Here is a 21,277-nt window from a genome sequence, read left to right on the forward strand (position 1 = left end):
TATATATATATAATGTTTTGTGTATTATTCAGGTTGATCAAAAGTACAATGTACAAGGGGTATATATAGGTGCTAGAAGAATCAAAGTAATAAAAGCATAGAATCATACCATTAATATGCAGATATGCTATATAAATATAAACGATACTAACTAATCTAAAATGATTCTAATGATTCTCTAACATCCTTCCTCAAACTCAAGTGGGAGCTAAGGATACCATCTTGAGTTTGGATAACAAAGTCCGAAAACGAGTCGGGTGATGAGTTTTCGTGACGATATTAGCAGTCTGATCCAGTGTTCCAACAGCAATGAGACAAACAGCATCAATAAGAATACGTTGCTGAACAAAGTGACAATCAATCTCAATGTGTTCGGTGCGTTCAAGAAAGACATCATTATGGGCAATCTAAATAGCACTGCGGTTGTCACAAAAAACATCAATAGGGGACGACTGAAGAGCACCCAAATCTTCGAGAAGCCAACGAATCGAGATAACCTCAGTAGTGGTGTCAGCGAGGGCACGGTACTCAGTTTTTGTGCTTGATCGAGCAGTGAATGTTTGCTTCTTAGCACGCCAAGAAATGAGAGCGTTGCCAAGAAACAAATAGTAACCAGTAGTAGAACGACGATCAGTGGGATCACCAGCCCAATCAACATCGGAGTATGCCTGAAGGGACAAAGAGAAATGGGCAGAAAAATAAAGGCCATGAAATAGAGTGCCTTTGATGTAGCGAAGAATGCGAAAAATTGCCGCATAGTGAGTAGTACGAGGAGCTGACAAGAACTGACTAAGTACATGAACTGGATAGGCGATGTCTAGTCGGGAGACAGTTAAGTAGACGAGTTCTCCAACTAGCTGTCGATAGAGAGTAGGATTATCCAAAACAGTGCCATCTATAGGAGTAAATGGAACATTATGTTCAAGAGGAGTAGACTCAGTGCGACTATCGGTAATTCCGGCTCGAGCAAGAAGATCTGAAGCATATTTAACTTGAGAGAGATAGATGCCATCATCGATGGATATGACTTCTAGACCAAGAAAATAGCTAAGAGAACCAAGATCTTTCATCTCAAAAGTACGCTGAAAGGACGCCTTGAGATCAGAGATACCATCAGCACCATCTCCAGTAATGATCATGTCATCAACATACAGAAGTAGAAGAACAACTCCACGTTCACTTTTACGAATAAAGAGAGCATTCTCATGAGGACTGCAAGTGAAGCCAAGACTGCATATGGTAGTGCTGAACTTGTCAAACCATTCACGAGGAGCTTGCTTAATCCCATAGAGTGCCTTGCGAAGGAGACAAACTTTGTCAGAAGGACAAGGATAGCCCGAAGGGGGTTTCATATAGACCTTCTGTTTCAAATCTCCATTAAGAAATGCATTCTTCACATCTATCTAGCTGAGAGACCATTTTTTTACGGCAGCAATGGCAAAAAGAGCTCGAATAGATGTGAAACGAGCAACAGGAGCAAAAGTCTCTTCATAGTCAATACCATACTCTTGCGTACAACCCTGAGCAACTAATTGTGTGCCTTATAATAGTCAATAAAACCATCAGAGCGAGTCTTGATCTTGTATACCCATCTGCTTTCCACAACTTTCTAATTAGAAGGAGAATCAATCAAGTCCCAGGTGTGTGCTTTTTCAAGTGCCTGTATTTCTTCTTGCATTACTTGTTGCCAATTTGGATTTGTGGAGGCTTCTCTGAATGACTTAGGTTCATGTTGATGAAGAATAGTAGAAAAACAATGATAATCAAGAAAATGAGGAGGTGGATTTCTCACCCTAGAACAGAGGGTGGAAGGAGGAGGCATGACGGTAGGAGTAGGAGCGTCGTCCAGTCCAGAATCATCGGGAGATGGAGAAGGCGAAAGAACATGAGGCTGTGGAGGGTAACTCGAGATAGAACCTGTAGAATCATCACTAGGAAAAAGATCAATATTAGGGTTAGTGACAAAAGGTGACTGAGTAGGAGAAATAGACTTAAAGGAGGAAAATCGAGAAAACATGTGATGCTCCCAGAAGACAACATGACGAGATATACGAATACATTTAGAGAGAGGATCCCAATAATGATAACCCTTGTGCTCAGTGCGAAATAACACATACGAGCCCGAGATTCAAGTTTACTATGTTCATGAGGCTGAAGAAGAACAAAACAGACACAACTAAAAACTCAAAGAGAACTATAATATGGGAAGGTACGATAAAGACGCTCAAAGGGAGTAACATTACCAAGAACAGAAGAAGGGAGTCTATTGATAACATGAACAGCAGTAAAAACAGCTTCACCCCAAGTATGCTCAGGACATGCACAAAGAAGAAAGAAGCATTGCACGAACAGAGTCAAGAATGTGACGGTGTTTGCGTTCAGCTTGACCATTTTGTTGAGACGTACCAGGGCAAGAAAACTGAGACAAGGTACCCTGTTCTGCAAGAAAGGTTAAGAGTTTGGAATCATGGTATTCCATAGCATTACGGCGAAAAACTTTAATGACCTTGAAAAACTGAGTTTTAATCATAGTGGAAAAGTTAATATAAATCTGAGGTAACTCATGGCGATTGGTCATCAAATAAGCCCAAGTAAAGTGTGAATAATCATCAATGAAAACAACTAAGTATCGAGTTCCTCCCATAGAAGCGGTGGGAGCGGGACCCCAAACATTAGAGTGAATGAGATCAAAAGGAGAGCAAGCAAGAGAGGAATTATTGTAAAAAGATAAATCAGGTTGTTTGGCAGTTTGACAAGAAATGCAATCAAAAGATTCATTAGAAACATGACCCAAAACACCTTGAGACACAAGAGGACGCAATTTTCCTAAGGAGCTGTGGGCAAGACGTTGATGCCATAAGTGAAGGGTAGATGGAGAAGAAGCAGCATAGAGATTTAGTACAGAAGGAATATGAAGATTTTCGACTTCAAACAACCTTCCAACCTTACGTCCAATCCCGATGACTTGTCCCGTCCGACGATCCTGTACACGACAATCAGAGATAGAAAAAGTGACATCAAAACCCAGATCAACAAGTTGACCAACAGAAATAAGATTAAAGTTTAAGTTGGGAATAAAATAAGTATCAGGAAGATTAAGAGTCGACTGGGAGATAGAAACATTGTGTGTTGTGTGTAAGAGGGAACCATTAGCAGTATTGACAGAATGTGCATTTATAGTGGTAGACAGAGATGAGAAGAGATTACGCAATGGAGACATGTGATTAAAGCATCCCGAGTCAAAATACCATTTAGAATTACCTGAAGGAGTCGAAAGAGCAGCAGGGGTTATTACCAGAAAGGGAGAGAAGACACTGAAGAATAGACGCAATATCAGATAGAGACAGGAGACGGGTTGAGAGGAGCATAGATGGTAAATTCAAGAGTAGCATCAACAGCAAAAGCAGGCTCAGGACGTGGTGGACGAGTAGGACAGGTAGTAATCAAATGTCCCGAGAGCTTGCAATAATGACAGAATAGTTGTGAACAATGGTAGCTAATATGACCTTTCTGGTGGCATGTGCGACATTCAATAGAGGGACAGATGGAGAAGAGGTGCCCAAAACGGTTACAATTTCGACAGAATTTATCCTTTCTGTGTATGTAGCAAAAACAGCTGACGTTTTCATAATAGCAGATACAAAGATCATGGAGAGGAGAGAAAAACTGCAACTTGGGAGCCTAAAACGAGAAAATGGAGGGCAAAATCGGAAAGAGCTCACCAAAAAATCTTAGGGAGGGTCCTACTTGTCTTCCACGTCAGTGCCACGTCGGCGCCACGTAAGCAAAACGGTGACACGTGGCGGCGTCTGACTGGAGAGAGGAGGCACGCTGGCGCTGAGCTGAACGTGGGTCGTAGTTGCGGGTCGGACCGGGTAGAACGTGAGGTGGGTTGCTGGAGGCTAACAGCATGACACGTGGAGGCTTACGGAGCGTGCAATCTACGCAAAGATCCAACGGCTGCTGAAGCTTTTGGGCAAAGAAGAATGGGTGCATCCAGCGATGTTCCGATGGCGCGTGGAGGCGCGTGCAGATGTTTCAGGCGGCATGGCGGAGCTCTGTATACTCGCAAGGATGAGACAAATACAATGATATGGTCTATGACAAATAAAAAGGATGGGAAGGCGAGCAAAATAAGGACGAAAGAGGGTGCCTGGAGAAGGAAAAGAAACCAAAACTTATGAACAAAATTTGACTGAAGCGGCGACCAGCCTTCTAGCGGTGCGTGTGGGAGCGTTAATGGAGAAAAAATGTCGGTAAAGATTTTCACAAAAATAACATGTTGTAAGTATAGTTCTAAACCGACAATCAAACTTCAATCAATATTTAAATTGTTTGTCACTTAAGCAAACCCAATAAAATTAATCGAAATATTTAAACCTCGAGTCATCTCTCAAGGAATTGTAGCGAAGTGTAGTTTATTATTGGTTATGAGATTGTATCTTTTTTGGTTTTGAATTTAGTAAGTAAGGAATGTAAATAACAAGAAAATAATTGACAATTAAGAAAAGTCCTAGCAACGGTTGAGAATCGGAATTCCTATCCTCATTGTCATTGTCAATTAAATGGTAATTGCAAATTGCTCTCACTTAATTAAACTCTAACAATTGAAGGTAAGTTAAGTGAGCAATTCAACTTGAGTTCACAAGTCCTAATCAAAGACTAGAGTTAGTGAAGCTCAAGTCAACTAGCAACTTTCAATCCCCAACCAACAAGAGACTATGACAATTCAAGAGTCTCCAAATTACTCAATCTAAGCTAAGAATACCAAAATTCTAATTTAAACTCCTCCGAAGTATTTCATCAAACACTTGAAAGGTACAAAATAAAAATATAGAAAAGTAATGAGAGAATGTAAAATCTAATATTAACAATTCCAAAGGAATAACAATAGCAAAGAAATTGAACAATAAGAAACATGAAATATAAATTGCATTAATATGGAGTAAAGGAAACAAAAAGAATTCACAAACCAAATTAACAACATAAAGGAATCAACAAGAGAAATTGATAAACTAAAGCAACAGAACTAATAAAAGTAAAAGAAACCTAAATTAAAGCAAGGTATAAATCTGAAATTGAGAAGAAATAAACCTAAACACCCTAAAACCTAGAGAAAACTATATCTAAAACATAAAAATTATGAATAATGATAGTGAATGAATCATTCCCCCCACTCTGCAGCATCTAATCTGTGTTTTCGAGTTTAAAACTGGGTCCAAAGCAGTCTAGAAATCGCCCCAGCGTTTTCTGTAAATTGCAGCATGTGACGCTCGTCATGCGTACGCGTGGGCGATGCATACGCGTCGCTGAAAAGATCCCTGGTCACGCGTACGCGTTGCTTGTTTGCCGCACTAGTCACGCGTACGCGTCATACCGAACGTGCGCGTCACCTAACTACAAGGCAACTATGGCAAATTGCATATCGTTTTGAAGCCCCGTATGTTAGCTTTCCAATGTAACTAGAACCGCTTCATTCGGATCTCTATAAATCAAGTTATGATTGATTTAGTACGAAGAGGTCAGGATTGACAAGTTAGCAATTCCTTTAATTTCTTGTATTCCTTCTACTTTTGCATGCTTCCTTTCCATCCTCTAAGTCATTTCTGCCCTATAAACCCTGAAAACACTTAACAAACATATTACGGCATCGAATGGTAATAAGAGAGGATTAAAATTAGCAAATTTAAGGCCAAAAAAGCATGTTTTCAATCATAGCACAAAATTAGGTAGGAAAATGTAAAACATACGAATTCAATGAATAAATATGAAAATAATGGATAAAATCCACTCAATTCAATACAAAATAAACCGTAAAATGGCAGTTTATCAAGCGTCTGGCAGCGACAGGCGGCGAGTGTGGCGGCGTTGGAAAGCTTGCAACGAGGAGAAGGCGAGGGTGGCGGCGGTGACGAACCAAGGTGTCGGAGGAAGTTGAAAATTGAGTACAAAGTACTGCCGGTGAAACAAGATAAAAGAGCTAGAAACCAAGTGTTTCTAAAAGAAGAAAAACAACCTAAGCTCTTGATACCATGTTAAAAACAAGAGAGAAATTTGAGAAAAGTGTTTTGTGTATTATTCAAGTTGATCAAAAGTATAATGTACAATGAGTATATATAGGTGCCAGAAGAATCAAAGTAATAAAAATATAGAATCCTACCATTAATATACAGATATGCTATATAAATACTAACTGATCTAAAATGATTTTAATGATTCTCTAACAAATAAAATAAAAAATTAACCTCTATTAAATTTTGTATTTTTTATTAATTATATATAAATTCCAACACTTGATTCAAGACCGACTAAACTTTTACTTTAATTTTCGCTCTATCAATGTTCACATTTTAGAGTAACATGATCTAACATAAAAGATAGACGATGTATGTATTTGAATTAGAGACAAGTTTAACATTGAAATTGATTAGCAGCCCATGAGAATAGGGTTTTTGTGAAGAGGGACAGTTCCATCATTACCAGCAAGAGCCTTGTACTTGTCTTTCCTAGTGAAGTTTGTGCATTCATATGACAATGTTGCAGCAATGAGCCTCTGAATGTAATTGGCCACATCAATGCTCATCTTGCCACCAGACCCACAAGTCAAGTCCTTAGGCAACTTGTTCAAGAATGTTACCTCATAAGCTGGGCTAGGGTTCATGAAGAAGTAGAATGGATCCATCCCTTTCCACCCTCTAGCAGTTGTTCCATGGAACATGCTCATCCTATTCACCATTGCCACCGGCACCAATTCGTCCGTCAACTCGGCAAACAAGGCCGAAAACCTTAGAAGGAAAGGTTCCCTACAAGTTGTCCCTTCAGGGCAAATTGCAAGGTCGCCTTCTTGTAGAAGCTTCTTAATCATTGAAGCGTCCGTGGCGCGATCACGGCTTAATCTAACCGTCTTGATTGGTGAGATTATCTCTGAGAGACGTGAGACTGAGTAGGTTACAGCCGGTATAGGGCGGCCGAGGGCTGTGGAGAGAAAAATAGGGTCAAGTAGGGTTCTGTGGGAGCAAATGAAGAGGACACCACTTTGGCCGCTGGATTTATTTGCCGGCGGAGGTGGTGTTCCTTTGATGGTGACACGGACGCCGAGGGCCCAAAAGGCATAGTAGACAAGTGGCATAGGGAGGAGAGATCCGGCGGCGATGCGGATGCAGGCTAAGGGAAAGCCTAGAGGGATCCAAAGGAGTGTTAGCAATGCATTCAGAGGTGTTGGCTTTTGGACAAGCCTTCCATCATGAAATATTATGGGTTTTGGAAGCTTCTCACTTGTAACTGCCTTCACTTGTGGTTTTGGAGGGACAATATATGCTTCCTGCATGCATATATATACTATTAGAATTTCATTTTACTTAACCTAGCTAGCTAGCTAGAACAAAATTTACTCTGTCTTTTTCCTTTTTGAGAAATGAGTACATTTTCTTTTTATGCTATGAAATGAAAGATGTATATTAAAATTCGTTCAATATAAAATACATGTTGAAATATAAATACACATTAAAAATAAATTAAACTACATATATATTTACATATAGATTTGAAATCATAATATATTTTAAATTTTTTGAACATAAAACTCTGAAATCATATTATAATATATATTACTTCTTTTAAAAATTTAAGCTGAATCTCTAATAATAATAATTTAAATAAAAAAATTACATGAACAATTATTACTTGATATAATAACTAACTAATAAGATATGCCAGTTCTTTTAATGTGTTTTTTTTTTAAATTGAATAAAAAATGGTATTTGTTATTATTACCTTGCACAAAGACATGAAAGGAGCATCAGTGAGTCTATCTCCAAGTCCAATATCTGGTTTCTCATCACCAAAAGTTTTCTTGAGCACATCTGCTTTATTTTTTCCAACAAGAACTCCGGGCTTGCAAACAAATCCGGTTGCTCTTCCCTTATAACTTTCTAATTCTGTCCCCAAAACTATGTCGGCACCCAACATCTCCTTCAAAAATGGCTCCACCATCACCCGTGGATTTGCTGTGAGCACGTACCGCCTTCCACATGACGAAAACACGCGCCATGTCTCCGGGTGGAGATCCCCAGAATAAAACTTGGGGAGCACGGCACGTGCTACAGACTCTATACTGGAGAGCCTCATCCCCGCCATTGAGGCAAAGATGAGGACTTGAATCCCTGCGGATTCGGAGACAAAGTAGTATAAAATGGCAGCCAATGGGGATGCCAACAGAAAGAAGAGGAGTCTTAGGAACCCACCGACCTCAAAGGCAATTAGGGCAAAGTATGGGAAGGAACTTCGCCCTATGAGCAAAGTTCCATCCATGTCTGCCACAACAGTGTGGTTTTCTCTCCCTATGGAGTTACATTTTTCCACTGGCGGAAAAGTAGCAATAGTGTTGGTTGAAATATTTGCCATGTATCTATATATGATAAAGTTGAAACTTAACTTCTTCAAAGTGAGAAAATATTGAAGAAAATTGGTTATGAGTGTACCAATTCCTTGTGTGCATATATATAGAAAGTAGTTGGTGTAGAGAGAGATATAGGGTGCGACAATTATTAGATTTTATTATATTGTTGTTATGAGTTCTGTATGAATTAATTTCTTGTATATATAGGAATTGATGTAGAGAGTGAGGGGTAGGTGTGAAACAAATATTGGTTTTGATGTTAATATGATTATGTGAACTATGATTTGATTAATGGTGGCTGAATGGCTCAATGTAATTGACATATACTTTAACGGTATAACCAAGGAAGGACTAATAAATCTTTGTTTTTTTCTTTGGAAATTGCTATTCATGATATCAAAGAAATAAATTGTAAATTTACTGATAATTACTTGCAAGATCTAATACATTTAATATGTACTTCTAAAAATATATTTAACTATGGATTTTTATGTTATAATATCTGAAAATTATATGAAAAGATGTATTCTCCGTCTAGTTTTGTCATTAATTCCAAATGGTTATTACTTAGCATTTTAATATTTGGTTTTCAAGCATTGCAAATTGCGATGATGTTGCCTTTAACGTATATATTTTTTTTTCTTGGAACTTCGAAGCTAATGAAAATCTCGTGTTTGTTAGCTTTGTTCGAATTTTCGTCATTATTATTAGTATTTTTTTTTTATGATATATAGCACTTTTGAACTTTAGTTGTCCTAATTGGGATGATGATGATGAACTTAATTACTTTTCACAACGATGATTTAGTATATAAATAATCAGTGATCAACTTGTAGTTGAAAATGACAATCCATTGTTGTAAGTAAGATTTTCGGTTATTTAGATATTAATGAATCAAATGATAATTTTTAATAAATAAAAGAATTACATATTTAACATTTTATACAAAAAATACAACTATTTACTATTTTACATATTATTTTTAATTTTCGCAGCCAGTGTAAGCGAAATTAAAAACGCATATTTTCAACCTTATTTTTACAGTCAACTGCTAGCGAAATTGAAAAGAAAATTTTCAATACAATTTCGCTGGTACTGAATACTGATAGCAAATTTGTAACATATAAAGTTATAAACATAACGGCTACTTTACACAGTTTTTACTATTTTCAACAATTCATTGACAATTAGATTTAATAGAGGGTAAATAAATAATTAATTTTAAAACATAAATGTGAATAAAAAAATACTCTATTTGGATATAAATAAAATATAAAAAAATAAAAGTAATAAGAATAGTTCAAATTTTGAAAAATATTTTATTTTACAAACTTATAAATTTATAACGGCATGATTAACAAATTCTTAAAATTTATCAAAAATCATCTTTTGATTTTTTTTTTGGGTGACTAAATCATCTTTTGATTTATTAGCATCCAAAGAATTTTGATTTATTAGCATCCAAAGAATTATTACCGGTACTTTTAATAACAAAATTTATATAAAGTATTTTATTTAACAAAATTTAGATTTTTCAGAACTTGAGATAATAAATACCACCATCAAAATATTTATTATGCACTTTATTTCACAAATTAAATAACATTTTAATTGATACAATATTTTAATTACTTTTCGAATTACATAATTCCATAGATTTAGCTGGTGTCTTTATATTTTAATCACTGTTTTAAATTTATAAATTTGTAGAAATTTGATTTTTCAAAACTTAAACTAAAACACAATAATTTTATGAATGTTAATTTTAAGTTAATTATTTATTTACTCTCTATGACTCCATTAACTTTAAAACATAAATACTAGTGACCTGTTAAAAATAATAGAAACTGTATAATAGCTAATGTGTTTACTCTGCCTCAAATTCACTGGATGAAACAGTGACTGCGAAGTTAAGATAGAAAATATGTTTTCAAATTCATTTACCGGCTACAAATATGAGTGAGAAATAATACGTAAAATAATAGTTATATTTTTATATAAAATGATAAATATATAATTTTTTTATTTATTTAAAAAAAAATCGTAATACAACCTTTTGATTGACCATGACTTTGAAAACCAAACCCTTGTAGGCTCAACAGGAATACTGCTCTTCTATAACGATGAACCACGCACCATTGCTAATGAGGTGCACAGTATTAAAGTGAAATCAATAATATGCTTCTATTTAAAATTAAAACCAGCCATGAAATAAAATTACATGGAAGACCCTGCAAAAGCATATACAAAATCCTGATCTTCTAGCTCTCCAACGAAAGCAAACAAAAGAGAGCCAGAATAGAAGCAGACATGGAAGACATTTGAGTAATCCCTATAACTTCTATACAAAACCAAACCCAAAATCTTATGTACTAAAATACAAAGGAATCACCAACAGATGAGAGCCTAAGGGAATGAGTTTCAATAACCAGTAAGCAACTGTTTAAGGCTATACACCTATCTCCTAAGCTATAATAATGTAATGATTTCCAACATAAGATTCATAGACAGCATCTCTATCCTCTACACATTTCTTTTGCCACCCCCTGAAAGCTGCAGAGTGCCATTGGCTGAATGTATTATTATATTGACTGGCTCAGATGATACATATCCTCAGTTGTAGATTTTTACCGGCTTCTCGAATGCGTGCCGATTCTGCAAAATTGAGAACTAATCATTGGAAATGTCAAGAGACCTTCAAATAGAATTATATCCAGTGATGCATACTCTATGCATGATCTCAGATCATTAATTCAAAGAATTTGATTTCAGTAAATACGTTCTCTAATCTAATATCCAAATATATACTGGAACAATCAAGTTTCCAGGACAATGGTCAGGGGCATCCCGGCTGATGAAAGGAAAAGGTAGGGCAGATAAAGACACTGAAAACGGTTGTGAATGAAGATGCTTGCATTGAGAAAACCATACAAAAGGGCAAAAAAAAATTGCGCAATTTGAATATCTGAAAATCTTATAACATCTTAGTAAAAATTATTATAACCGAGTTCTAATGTGTTTAGGAACGTAGCAGAGAAAATTATAGGACAGGTCACGAAGGATGGTAACATTCAAATACCATTTTGAGATTATGGCGTTAAAGAGGAAATAGAGAACAAACTATATGTAACGTGAAATATATTCTTATGATTTAATGTAGTGTGATAAAATAAGCAAAACATCATCCCTGTTTATAATAATACTAAAACCCTAATCCTAATCAAATGAGGAAAAAATAATGAAATAAAAGAAAATTAAATAAGAAAATCAATCCTAAAAGACCATCTAGGTAGAAAGATTTTAACAGGAGTAATTGACAACAATAGCTTCAAACAAGGGAGGTGATTTATCACATTTCAAAATTCTGATTAGCTTTTATTCTCGTTGCAAGGAGATCTATCGTCATATCTAGGTTGTCTTAGTTTCTGTTTAGTACCTGATACAAAAGCACAAAAGTGACGCTATACTTTAATCCATCGTTAACTCTCGATCATCAATACCATCCATATCAGGCTTAAGACAGGTTACATATGCCACTTACAATGCCACACAGAGCATCACCAAAGAAAAGAATGAGTTGTTAGCTGAAAATACTATTTACCTGGTTGACAGCATAGGACTTTTTTGGAGCATTGTCCGTGTGTTCCAGTCCAAGATATTGCTCCCAAGCGCCATAGATATCCCTTCTCTAAACATTCAAACAGTGTGCGGTAACTTGGAGTTAGAAATTGAACAATATGCCACAGTGGAATCCAGAACAAACTCAGACTTTACACAACCCAAAAGTAAAAGTAACATGAGAAAGAGAACACCAACAGACCTGAAACCGAGAGGAAACAACATCTGAATCTTGTAGGTATTCAGGACGACCGAGTGACAGAAATGCAAACTTCCACTGGAAAATAACACAATTTACATTATAACTGTACTCTCATCCAAACAGTAGCTGAAGCAGGAGTGGAATGAAAAGAACAACTAATTTTCCAGACACCCAAATAACAAGTAATGACTAATACAGCTCAATACCACATAGCAAATTTACTAGCCAAGCTTGAAAATGCCAAGAAACAGTATAAACTGAATTAATTGGGCTTATTAACCTTCGAAAACTCTTCATCTGGAACTTGCAACTTTTTCTGTATCCGCAATTTGACATCAGCTAAAGTCTCACCCTCATGTACAACCAAGAAAAAAGGGTCTCCAAAATTCTGAACTTGCTGTTAAATTCCCAAGCCGCCAGAAAAAATAGAAACACAAATCAGAAGGAAAGTAAAGTTTTAGATAGTAATATGACTTGATTTCTTTGAAAGGTGAAATATACTTAGATCAAAGCACTAAAATACAAAAAGTATACAGTAGACTTCATCTCACTACCTGATTTTGTGTCGTATCTTTCATGAAATGATAAACATGGATCAACCGATCATTAGGGCCAAGATTTTTCTCTTCTTCAGGAATCTTCAAAAGTATACAACAAAATTACTTTTGGGACAATAAACTAAAACAAAGAGGAAAAAGGTAACGAGGAAATTATAAAATCATATCACCATAAATTTAATTCTTTAGTCTTTGTAGGATGAACAGTCAACTAGTATTATTCAAAATATCAAATGAAAGTTGCATTTCAGATCATTAAAAACTGGTTTAACAGGTCACTGGACCTCATCAGTAATATAAAAAATAAAGCAGTCTCTCTATCAAGTGTAGATCTTATATTTGATTGGTAATTATAAACTCATCACAATGCAGTAATCTTTACCTCCTCTGCTCTTAGTGTCCAATATTGGTCATTAATATTCTCAATCTTTTCACTGGGAGAGAAAATCTGTGAAAGGTAAAGTTAAAACATCTTTAGCAAGATAGCAATGGGAATAAAAATCCAAAAATAAATAAGACAAGCACAGCGACGCATTAGAAACATAAATGCCTATACTATATACATCACAAGAGACATAACTGCCACAAGGACATTGTTATATATGTATAATGAAGCATCATTATCATTGAAAAAAGGAGAGATCAGCAAATGACATCTTATTTTCAGATCATCGTAGATGGAGAGAACAAGTCAGTTTTAGGTGGCTACCTCACAAAGACTTTCTTGAACATTGTCATAACTTGACAATTGGGTCGTAAAGCTATCATCTCTCTTTCTATCACTATAACTTTAATACTTTATCATGTAAATTGCTTAAAAGAACTAATTTCAGTTAATAATGTAGCTATATAATTATTTGGGTGGTTGGGGGACTCTAGTGGCGTGACTTCAATAAAGGCAACATCGCCTCGATGCATTAGATTGAGTCTAATCAATCTGCTTTTTGCCATGTGACAAAAATACCAACTGAAGGAAATTTGTAACAATGCTAGGATTTGAATAAGGAAAACACAAACTACGCTCTTCAGCACCTTATATATCTTGTGATAGAAAACTTCGAGCAGTCTAAGTTCTGCATTAGGATGAGATAAATCCACCTGCTTCAAAATACACAATTATTATAGAAGAAATATATATATATTGCATCACTTATAAATTCATACTTTACCTTTGATTTAAGATCATTAATTACATCTTCCACGTCACATTGCTTTGGTAATCTAATAGTATGAATTAACACCTGAGGAAGGATAACTCTCTTAGAAGAAGAATATTCAGCTTAACAAATTTACATAGTGAAACAGTTAATGAAATGACTAGCACTCACTTCATCCTTGGTAGCATGATGGAAAGCAATTTTGAGTGTTTTTAGACCTTGCAATTCTGGCAGAGGGATATCCAACACTTCATAATATAAAATATCGGAAGTCTAGAAATATAAATGTAACAAATTAATTTATGATATCAGAAAACAAAACAGATAGCAACTTTTGAAACCCTTAAAAGTTGCAAAAATTATATAGTCCTACATAATCTACTGAGGAAGATGTAAAATTGTGACTAATACCTGATTGTAGTGAACCAGCATGTCAGACAAATTTTCTACTCCCCGATACTTGATTGGCTGTGGTTTAGGTTGCTGAGAATAGCAGTTATGAGACGTCAGTCTGATTTTAGAAGGATCATCCAAACCAAGATGTTGAGCAACTCTTGTAACAACATCGTCATATGTATGCAGCTTTGACCTAAATGACCATCAAGCACATATCACTTGCCACATAAAGATACTTGCAGGTGGAGATATCAAAATCTTTACTTGGAAATAGTTATAATGGAACTAAGGTGGTTATCTAATGCTTTCACAATGACGGGATCTTTAGGTAGATGCATTTATCTACAATTTAGTTATGATAACAAGAAGAAAAAAACAAAAAAGAAGGAACAGAAAAGATTCCATGATTGTAGGAATAGCAGAAACTTACAATTCAAGACTGAACTCATCCTCTTTTGGTCTCTCCAAAGACCGGAAGCGTACAACCTGTAAAACGAAGGAATAACATAAATACAAAAGGACTTGTTAGCAAATTATGCCTATGATGTCCTTAACGAGATCATTACACACAGATAGTCACAAAGATACAAAACTATAGGAATGTCATACCTGACGGTTATGCACATATTCCAGGAATGAAGGAACATCTGGATAACGAAATTGCTCAGCACTTCCAACTTTGGGGGTCTTCTGGTAGCAAATAATATCACCATCCTCAAGCTGGCCAAGGACAAAAAGGTAGAAGTCACAATTGTGTGTCAATAAAATAGAATATTGTTGACTAAATCAAATCAAAATCAGATTCCTAATTCCTTTCATGAATCTGTTATGTGAATAGAATTAATTATAAATCTTTTCCTTTTTTGGCTTATTGTAGTGGTCACACCAAATATTGGAGGGGTGCTTCTGATTTGATGAACTTTTAAGTGCAGCAGGTGCCACTAAGAGTGCATTAGACTCCAAAGAAGCCTGTTGAGTCTTGCCTTTCCCCATCATCACAGCTCTACGAGTTTCCTCTCTTCTAACCTCAGCAAATACTTCTCCAATTGAGGGTAGGATTGCTCTTCCAATAATTCTGCTACGAACTTCATCTAGCTCCACGTTGAGGCCTACAAGAAACTGGAATATCCTCCCTTCTTCCACTGTTTGTTGGTGGTGTTTGGCATCAGCGGCTGAATTCCACTTATAGTTATTGAAGTAGTCAAGATCCTGCCACACCCGCTTCAATGTGTGGAAATATTTGGTGACATTGTCACTCCCTTGTTGAATTTCTCTAGCTTTTAGAGTAAGTTCATAAATCTGGGATTTACTCCCAAGATCAGAGTACATCTCCTTGACACTATCACCACTAACTAGTACCCATTGCTCAGATTTTAAATCTGATGGAGTAGGAGTAGTGTTCTCCTTTTGTTCAGGATTAATGACTGAGCAACTGTCAGCCATAGCTATAAATCAAAGGCACAGTGCAGAGATCCTGCTCTGATACCAAGTTAAAGTGTTTGAATATATTATTCTATCAAATGTACAGGGAATCATCCTCTTTATAGAGGAATTATAGAAATAGAAATAACTAGAAAATAGGAAAGAAGGGAAAATACTAGCCAAAAATAAAGAAAAGATTTCTAATCATAAAATCCCTAAAATTAAGCTAAACCAAAAAAGGAAAAGATTTATAATTAATTCTATTTACATAAAAGATTCATAAAAAGAACTAGGAATCTGATTTTGATTTGATCTAGTCAACAAATATAGTGTGGACATTACTGAAAACCCAACCAATAACAATAAATAAATAACAAATGATCATAGAAAGCATTGGGGGGAAGAGAAAAAGACAAAAAAGAAGAGTTAATCATTTATAAATGATACCTGATTAGCACGAAATGTAGATTTCTTGTCAACTAGCTCACACATGACTTGAGGTTCAAATTTTATTTCCTGAATGTGCATGTGAAGGGTAAGTACTCTTTTCCTCTCCGCTTCATGTTACAATCATGGTAAATGATGATATGTCAAATGCATATTGACTAACCTCAAAAAGTTCAATTTCCTCATCACGAGAAAATCCTGCCATTTCATTTAGTCTAGTCAATATATCCATAGGCCTTCCACTAGCCGACACATAAAACCTCCCTATATACCTGAGAAAACAAAAGATCTGCCATTTGTGAATTAAATGTATTTTCACCTAAAAAGTAATAGGAAGATCAAGTGCCATTTATATATTTAGATGTATTTGCACTCTAAATAATAACACAGTCAAGTACCGAAATTCCTTATTTGATGGGTCATAAAGTTTGAAGAATAGCAGCAAATCTTCTGTTGACTTCTCAGGAAGAGCGATAGGTCGGAAATCCTAATTGAATATGCAAATCATGAACAAAAAATCCATGTCCTTTAGAAGCTAGTAGGAAAAAGAACATAATCACGTGCAATTTTTTGATGGAACTGTATTACCAGGAACAAGGTTGAAAATATAAAGGAAAATAGTACCTGTCCTGTTTCCACTTCCAAAAATAACTTCAGCTCTGCACTATTTGCCTTATTGGACACTTCCCTTAACTGTCCAACCTGCAAGTGATAAGTAAAACAAAACAATTTGCAAATAGCACAATCAGCAATATCATCATAACATATATTAAAAAATTTAAACATCTTGTTTTTTCTCTTTTGTATAGAAAAGAAACTTTAATTTCCACTCTAAATCTCACAATAACAGATAGTTATCATACTTAATATATAGATCATGGCTACCAGCATGCAATTTATGGCCAGTGGCACAAAGCAATTAAAAATGGGTGAAGTACTCACTGATTGGGCTTCTTCTTGAGGTGTCACAGGTCTATTTGGCCTATATGTGTGGTTTTGGCGTTTTGCCCACAACCAAAACCGTTGGTACTGGACAGATACACCCAACTCTTTGGCAACTTCCTCCTGGGAAAAGCTTCATTGTCAGAAGGACACGGAGAAAATATAAATAACTTTTATTTTCTCAGATATCATACAAATTAAATGACAGTCCAACTTGTCAAGGATCACCTAAGTGGACGACGACAATCACTATGAATTGAAAAAGCATGCATTCTATTAGCAAAGACGGGTACAACATTTAAAATGAGAATTTCTAATCAACTTAAGCAGCTTTTATTATCTTAAAATTCTAATTAACTGACTCACTAAACCCCCCCTCACAAAAAAAAAAAAAAACCAACAAAACCCCTAATTTAGAGGATATTCATTCAGAAAACCTGATAAGAGAAAGATCTTTCGAGACAAATTCATTCAACCAGTTTTGTCTGGTAAATCCACATATGGGAGTAGATCCCAGTACAATCCTCGAAAACCCAGATCCGGGTATCAGACACCTAAAGTGAAATATATGAGGAAAGGAAAAAATCCATGACAAATAAACTTCTTCCTGCCGCAATCCCAACAGAAAAAAGAAGCAAATGTCATTCAGGCATTACAAATCTAAGTCCAATATCCATAACTTACAACAGCACCATGTGTTGTTGCAAGACTGATCCACATGACTGAAAGATGATATCAAATGCCAAGTGAAAATAATCCATAATGGATGGTAAATTTTGCTAGATTCTCAAATGAAATATATAGAAGTATAAATTGCCAAACATATTAGAGCACTATGCAGATCAAATGATAAAACAGTAATCCATACCTTAAAAACGCTGAAGGGAATTTGTTTTTGAATACGGAAACTTCTCACTTTATCATGATCCACAAGATCAAAGAATATATCTTCTCCAATCTGTTCAAACAGATCAGCATCACGTGCAACCTGTGGCCAGCATCAATAACTTATCACTAAACAATCTCTTATGACTCACCCAACCTAGAAAGCATCTTATAAAAGAATATTGGAGTAGGAAGTGGCAACCTTTACAATGGTATACAAATGAGCCTCTGCCTTCTCCTTCCTCTTCAGCTCTTTTTCTTCTTGTTCTTTCTTTAACCTCACCTAAAGTGTAAAGTTGAAAATAAAGCATTGCTACATCAAAATACGAACAGCAAAATCAAATTACACCAGTGAAACAAACATCTTACTCTAAGGTGTTCAGCAATGTCCTTCTCATCCACATTGCATATGATCTTATCTTTGTCACTCTCGCGTATGTAAACAAGCATATATGCATTTGAATACTTCGTAAATTTAAAGGGGGAGTTGTTGAAGCCAGGGTTGGTATGAGGTAACTGCAAACAACAAAAATTAAGAAATAGAAAGATATTTTAACTGAGAAATAAAACATTGCGGGGGGAAAAAGTCTACTCAAACTAAAAAGAAAAAGAACATTCATTTCAGACAAAAGTTGATATCAAACTATGGATGAAAGAAGTGCCAAAGCAAGATAATGGAATATTACTTCTTCTTCCCCACCATATTGTTCTTCCAATGCCCTTTTAGCCTCCTCTTTCGTAACACGCTCATCATCAAATTTAAACCTGAAAGAAGAGTCAGGCTAGTTTAAAATAGAGCACAAAAAGCTGGCATGAACAATACAGATACAGTTGAAAACAATTAAAAGTAATGAAACATCAATCATGTAGGCATCACTCCTCAATCAAAGTTAGAGATAAGACCAAAATTACATATCAAAAAAGTAAATAAATTGCAACAAATAAGCCTTATTCTCCTTGATGAGTCAGCTATATGAGGCAAACAACGCCATCGATGCGGCTTTTCTTGGACCCTACATAATGTGGGATGCTTTGCACTAGGCTGCGCATTATATATGCTTAACTACATTTTTAAGAGTGGAGGAAAAAAGAAAGGCAAATCCATCAAACTACCAATCCCTCTTTTTCACAAAGGACTCGGTTGTTAACTTTTGCTTTCTTAGCGAAGTGCCTCTGCTGTAAATCTGTAATCATTTCTTCCACTGCATTAAATGTTTTTCCTATAACAGAAGTTTAAGGGGAATGAATTGGGAAAAAAATTATTGTGCCTGGATCAATGCATTGACTAGCTATGTCAACTGTTCAGAATCCACTAGCACTGTGGAACATCTATACAGAACCCAATATATTTTCTCGTTTCACGGGGAAAATTGGTTGGCAATCAGAAACCAAACCAGTTTTCATGGAAAATATAGTACAAAACAAAGAAACAGACTTAAGCATGTAACAGTTGATATAAAAATACTGAAAGAATTAAGTGCATACCACTGATCTGATAGAGTTGGCCTAATGTAAGCATAGTAGTGTCCGCCATGAACCCCACCACTGTGAACCAAAACACTGAAAACAAATAATGGCACACACAATATCATAAGCAACTGGTTAATTAGATACCAAACCATATCAAATTAAAAGTAGTTTAAGATGAAGAGGAAAATAAAACACAGATTTTGGTCAATAAGGTGGTGTACATAAATACATTATAAAATGAAACAATGAAGCAAAACATAAAACATTAAAGGAGTTCAAGCAGTCAACCCCGTTACTGCTGTCCAGCCAAATTGGACCTTTTTTTTTTATGAAATATTGCACCACACTATAACATAAAAAAATCAATAACAGTCCACAAGAAATAGATTGATCTTTCACAAACTCGTTTCAACTTGGAAGATTTCATTGAATAGAATTTCCTATAATTAAGATCAATGGTCACAAAGTATCGAATACCTTTATTTTATCAACAAAAGAAAAAACATTTCAAATACCTGTGAAGTGTATAAAGGTTGCGAACTCTTCTATCAGCTTCAGGAGACAAATACTTTCCATCGTCCCTATCAAGATCTAGTTGCAAGGGGAACTCATAACGGTCGTTGATCTGTTAATGGCCCATAAAGATGTCAAAAAGATGAAAAATGGAGAACTTCACACACACACACACACAGAGACACAGACACAGACACAGACACAGACACACACACACAGAGAGAGAGAGAGAGAGAGAGAGAGAGAGAGAGAGAGAGAGAGAGAAAAATCCACAACTTATCATCTCAAGAACCAAAAGGAAAAACTAAGATATAGCAGCGACCAACAAGATGTCTGCATAGATCGAGTCAGCTACACAGATAAAACTAGACCTAGTGTTCTATACTCTTTATAAACCATTTCAACCATCTGCTAGAGTAGGGTTACACAAGGTAGGATGTAAAAATTACACCGCAAGTGACAGCTGTCTTGCATAACATTTTACAAACATGTAACAAATCACCCAACTAGTTTTACATTGGATCTGCTGATCCTATAAACTCAGATGTACTCTATTCTTGATCATAATAATCAAGCCAAAATTTTGTCTCCCTCACTCTCAGTTTCTTCCAATGACAATCAAACAATTAAAATATAGACATTCTTTTACGGTTTCATCAATAGATCTTGAGGGCATAATTCACCAAATTTGGATCAAGAATTCAAGATAAGAGAGACAGAAAACTAATAGGAACTAAGACACAAAAAAGTTAACAAGTAAATGGTAATTTTGCTTACCTTGGTTTAATATGACACAGAAAACTAAACTGAAACATACAACTATATTACAAAGGAAGGAATATATCCTTGATTTCAGAGTTAATACTAACCTTTACCATAGTGTCTCGCATAAAATCATATTCAAATCGTTTTAATTGAAGTTGAAGAACAGGTGGAAAATCAATGAACAACACACCCTTCCTTGCCTCCTGAAAGAATAATCACAAGAATAATATTGAGAAATGCCAAAAAGTGACATATATGGAATACATTTAATATAATATTGAAAACAAGAGGGGAAAGTAAAAGAAACACATCTAGGGAATAAGACTAGAAATATTGTGTCATTTATAGAGGGTCATATGTACACAGCTTTACCATCATAAAAAGCAAGGCTGTCTCGCACAACAAGAACCCATAAGAATGCATGGATACACCTTCATGCCTGGGATTTCTTATCATCTATAGTATATTGTTTTCTCCTTTATAAAATTTCTCCCTATTACCAGAA

At 35.5% G+C, this 21,277-nt stretch overlaps 1 protein-coding gene across 7 annotated transcripts in view; it reads right to left on the reverse strand.

Annotated features, from left to right (window-relative positions):
• Positions 1 to 10,557: 10,557 nt before the first annotated feature.
• The window catches only part of LOC107466530 (ubiquitin C-terminal hydrolase 13), a 14,088-nt gene continuing 3,368 nt past the window's right edge, over positions 10,558 to 21,277 (reverse strand). For 5 of the 7 annotated variants that reach the window (XM_052253723.1, XM_052253722.1, XM_016085507.3 and 2 more), the window contains exons 9-32: positions 20,877 to 20,975; positions 20,010 to 20,119; positions 19,510 to 19,584; positions 18,711 to 18,789; positions 18,394 to 18,540; positions 18,227 to 18,307; positions 18,008 to 18,127; positions 17,140 to 17,262; positions 16,822 to 16,899; positions 16,596 to 16,684; positions 16,361 to 16,469; positions 16,198 to 16,266; positions 14,938 to 15,048; positions 14,759 to 14,814; positions 14,344 to 14,521; positions 14,104 to 14,205; positions 13,945 to 14,016; positions 13,808 to 13,873; positions 13,158 to 13,223; positions 12,773 to 12,856; positions 12,499 to 12,615; positions 12,219 to 12,293; positions 12,000 to 12,086; positions 10,558 to 11,068 (exon numbers count right to left, since the gene is read on the reverse strand). In XM_052253723.1, the coding sequence (XP_052109683.1) occupies positions 11,012 to 11,068; positions 12,000 to 12,086; positions 12,219 to 12,293; positions 12,499 to 12,615; positions 12,773 to 12,856; positions 13,158 to 13,223; positions 13,808 to 13,873; positions 13,945 to 14,016; positions 14,104 to 14,205; positions 14,344 to 14,521; positions 14,759 to 14,814; positions 14,938 to 15,048; positions 16,198 to 16,266; positions 16,361 to 16,469; positions 16,596 to 16,684; positions 16,822 to 16,899; positions 17,140 to 17,262; positions 18,008 to 18,127; positions 18,227 to 18,307; positions 18,394 to 18,540; positions 18,711 to 18,789; positions 19,510 to 19,584; positions 20,010 to 20,119; positions 20,877 to 20,975 (2,250 nt within the window). In that variant the 3' untranslated portion in view covers positions 10,558 to 11,011. The remainder of the gene's footprint in view (positions 11,069 to 11,999; positions 12,087 to 12,218; positions 12,294 to 12,498; positions 12,616 to 12,772; positions 12,857 to 13,157; positions 13,224 to 13,807; positions 13,874 to 13,944; positions 14,017 to 14,103; positions 14,206 to 14,343; positions 14,522 to 14,758; positions 14,815 to 14,937; positions 15,049 to 16,197; positions 16,267 to 16,360; positions 16,470 to 16,595; positions 16,685 to 16,821; positions 16,900 to 17,139; positions 17,263 to 18,007; positions 18,128 to 18,226; positions 18,308 to 18,393; positions 18,541 to 18,710; positions 18,790 to 19,509; positions 19,585 to 20,009; positions 20,120 to 20,876; positions 20,976 to 21,277) is intronic. The other 2 variants (XM_016085509.3, XM_016085508.3) reach the window with 1 other exon arrangement.

The sequence above is a fragment of the Arachis duranensis genome, chromosome 9, assembly GCF_000817695.3.
Source record: "Arachis duranensis cultivar V14167 chromosome 9, aradu.V14167.gnm2.J7QH, whole genome shotgun sequence".
Lineage (NCBI taxonomy): Eukaryota > Viridiplantae > Streptophyta > Magnoliopsida > Fabales > Fabaceae > Arachis > Arachis duranensis.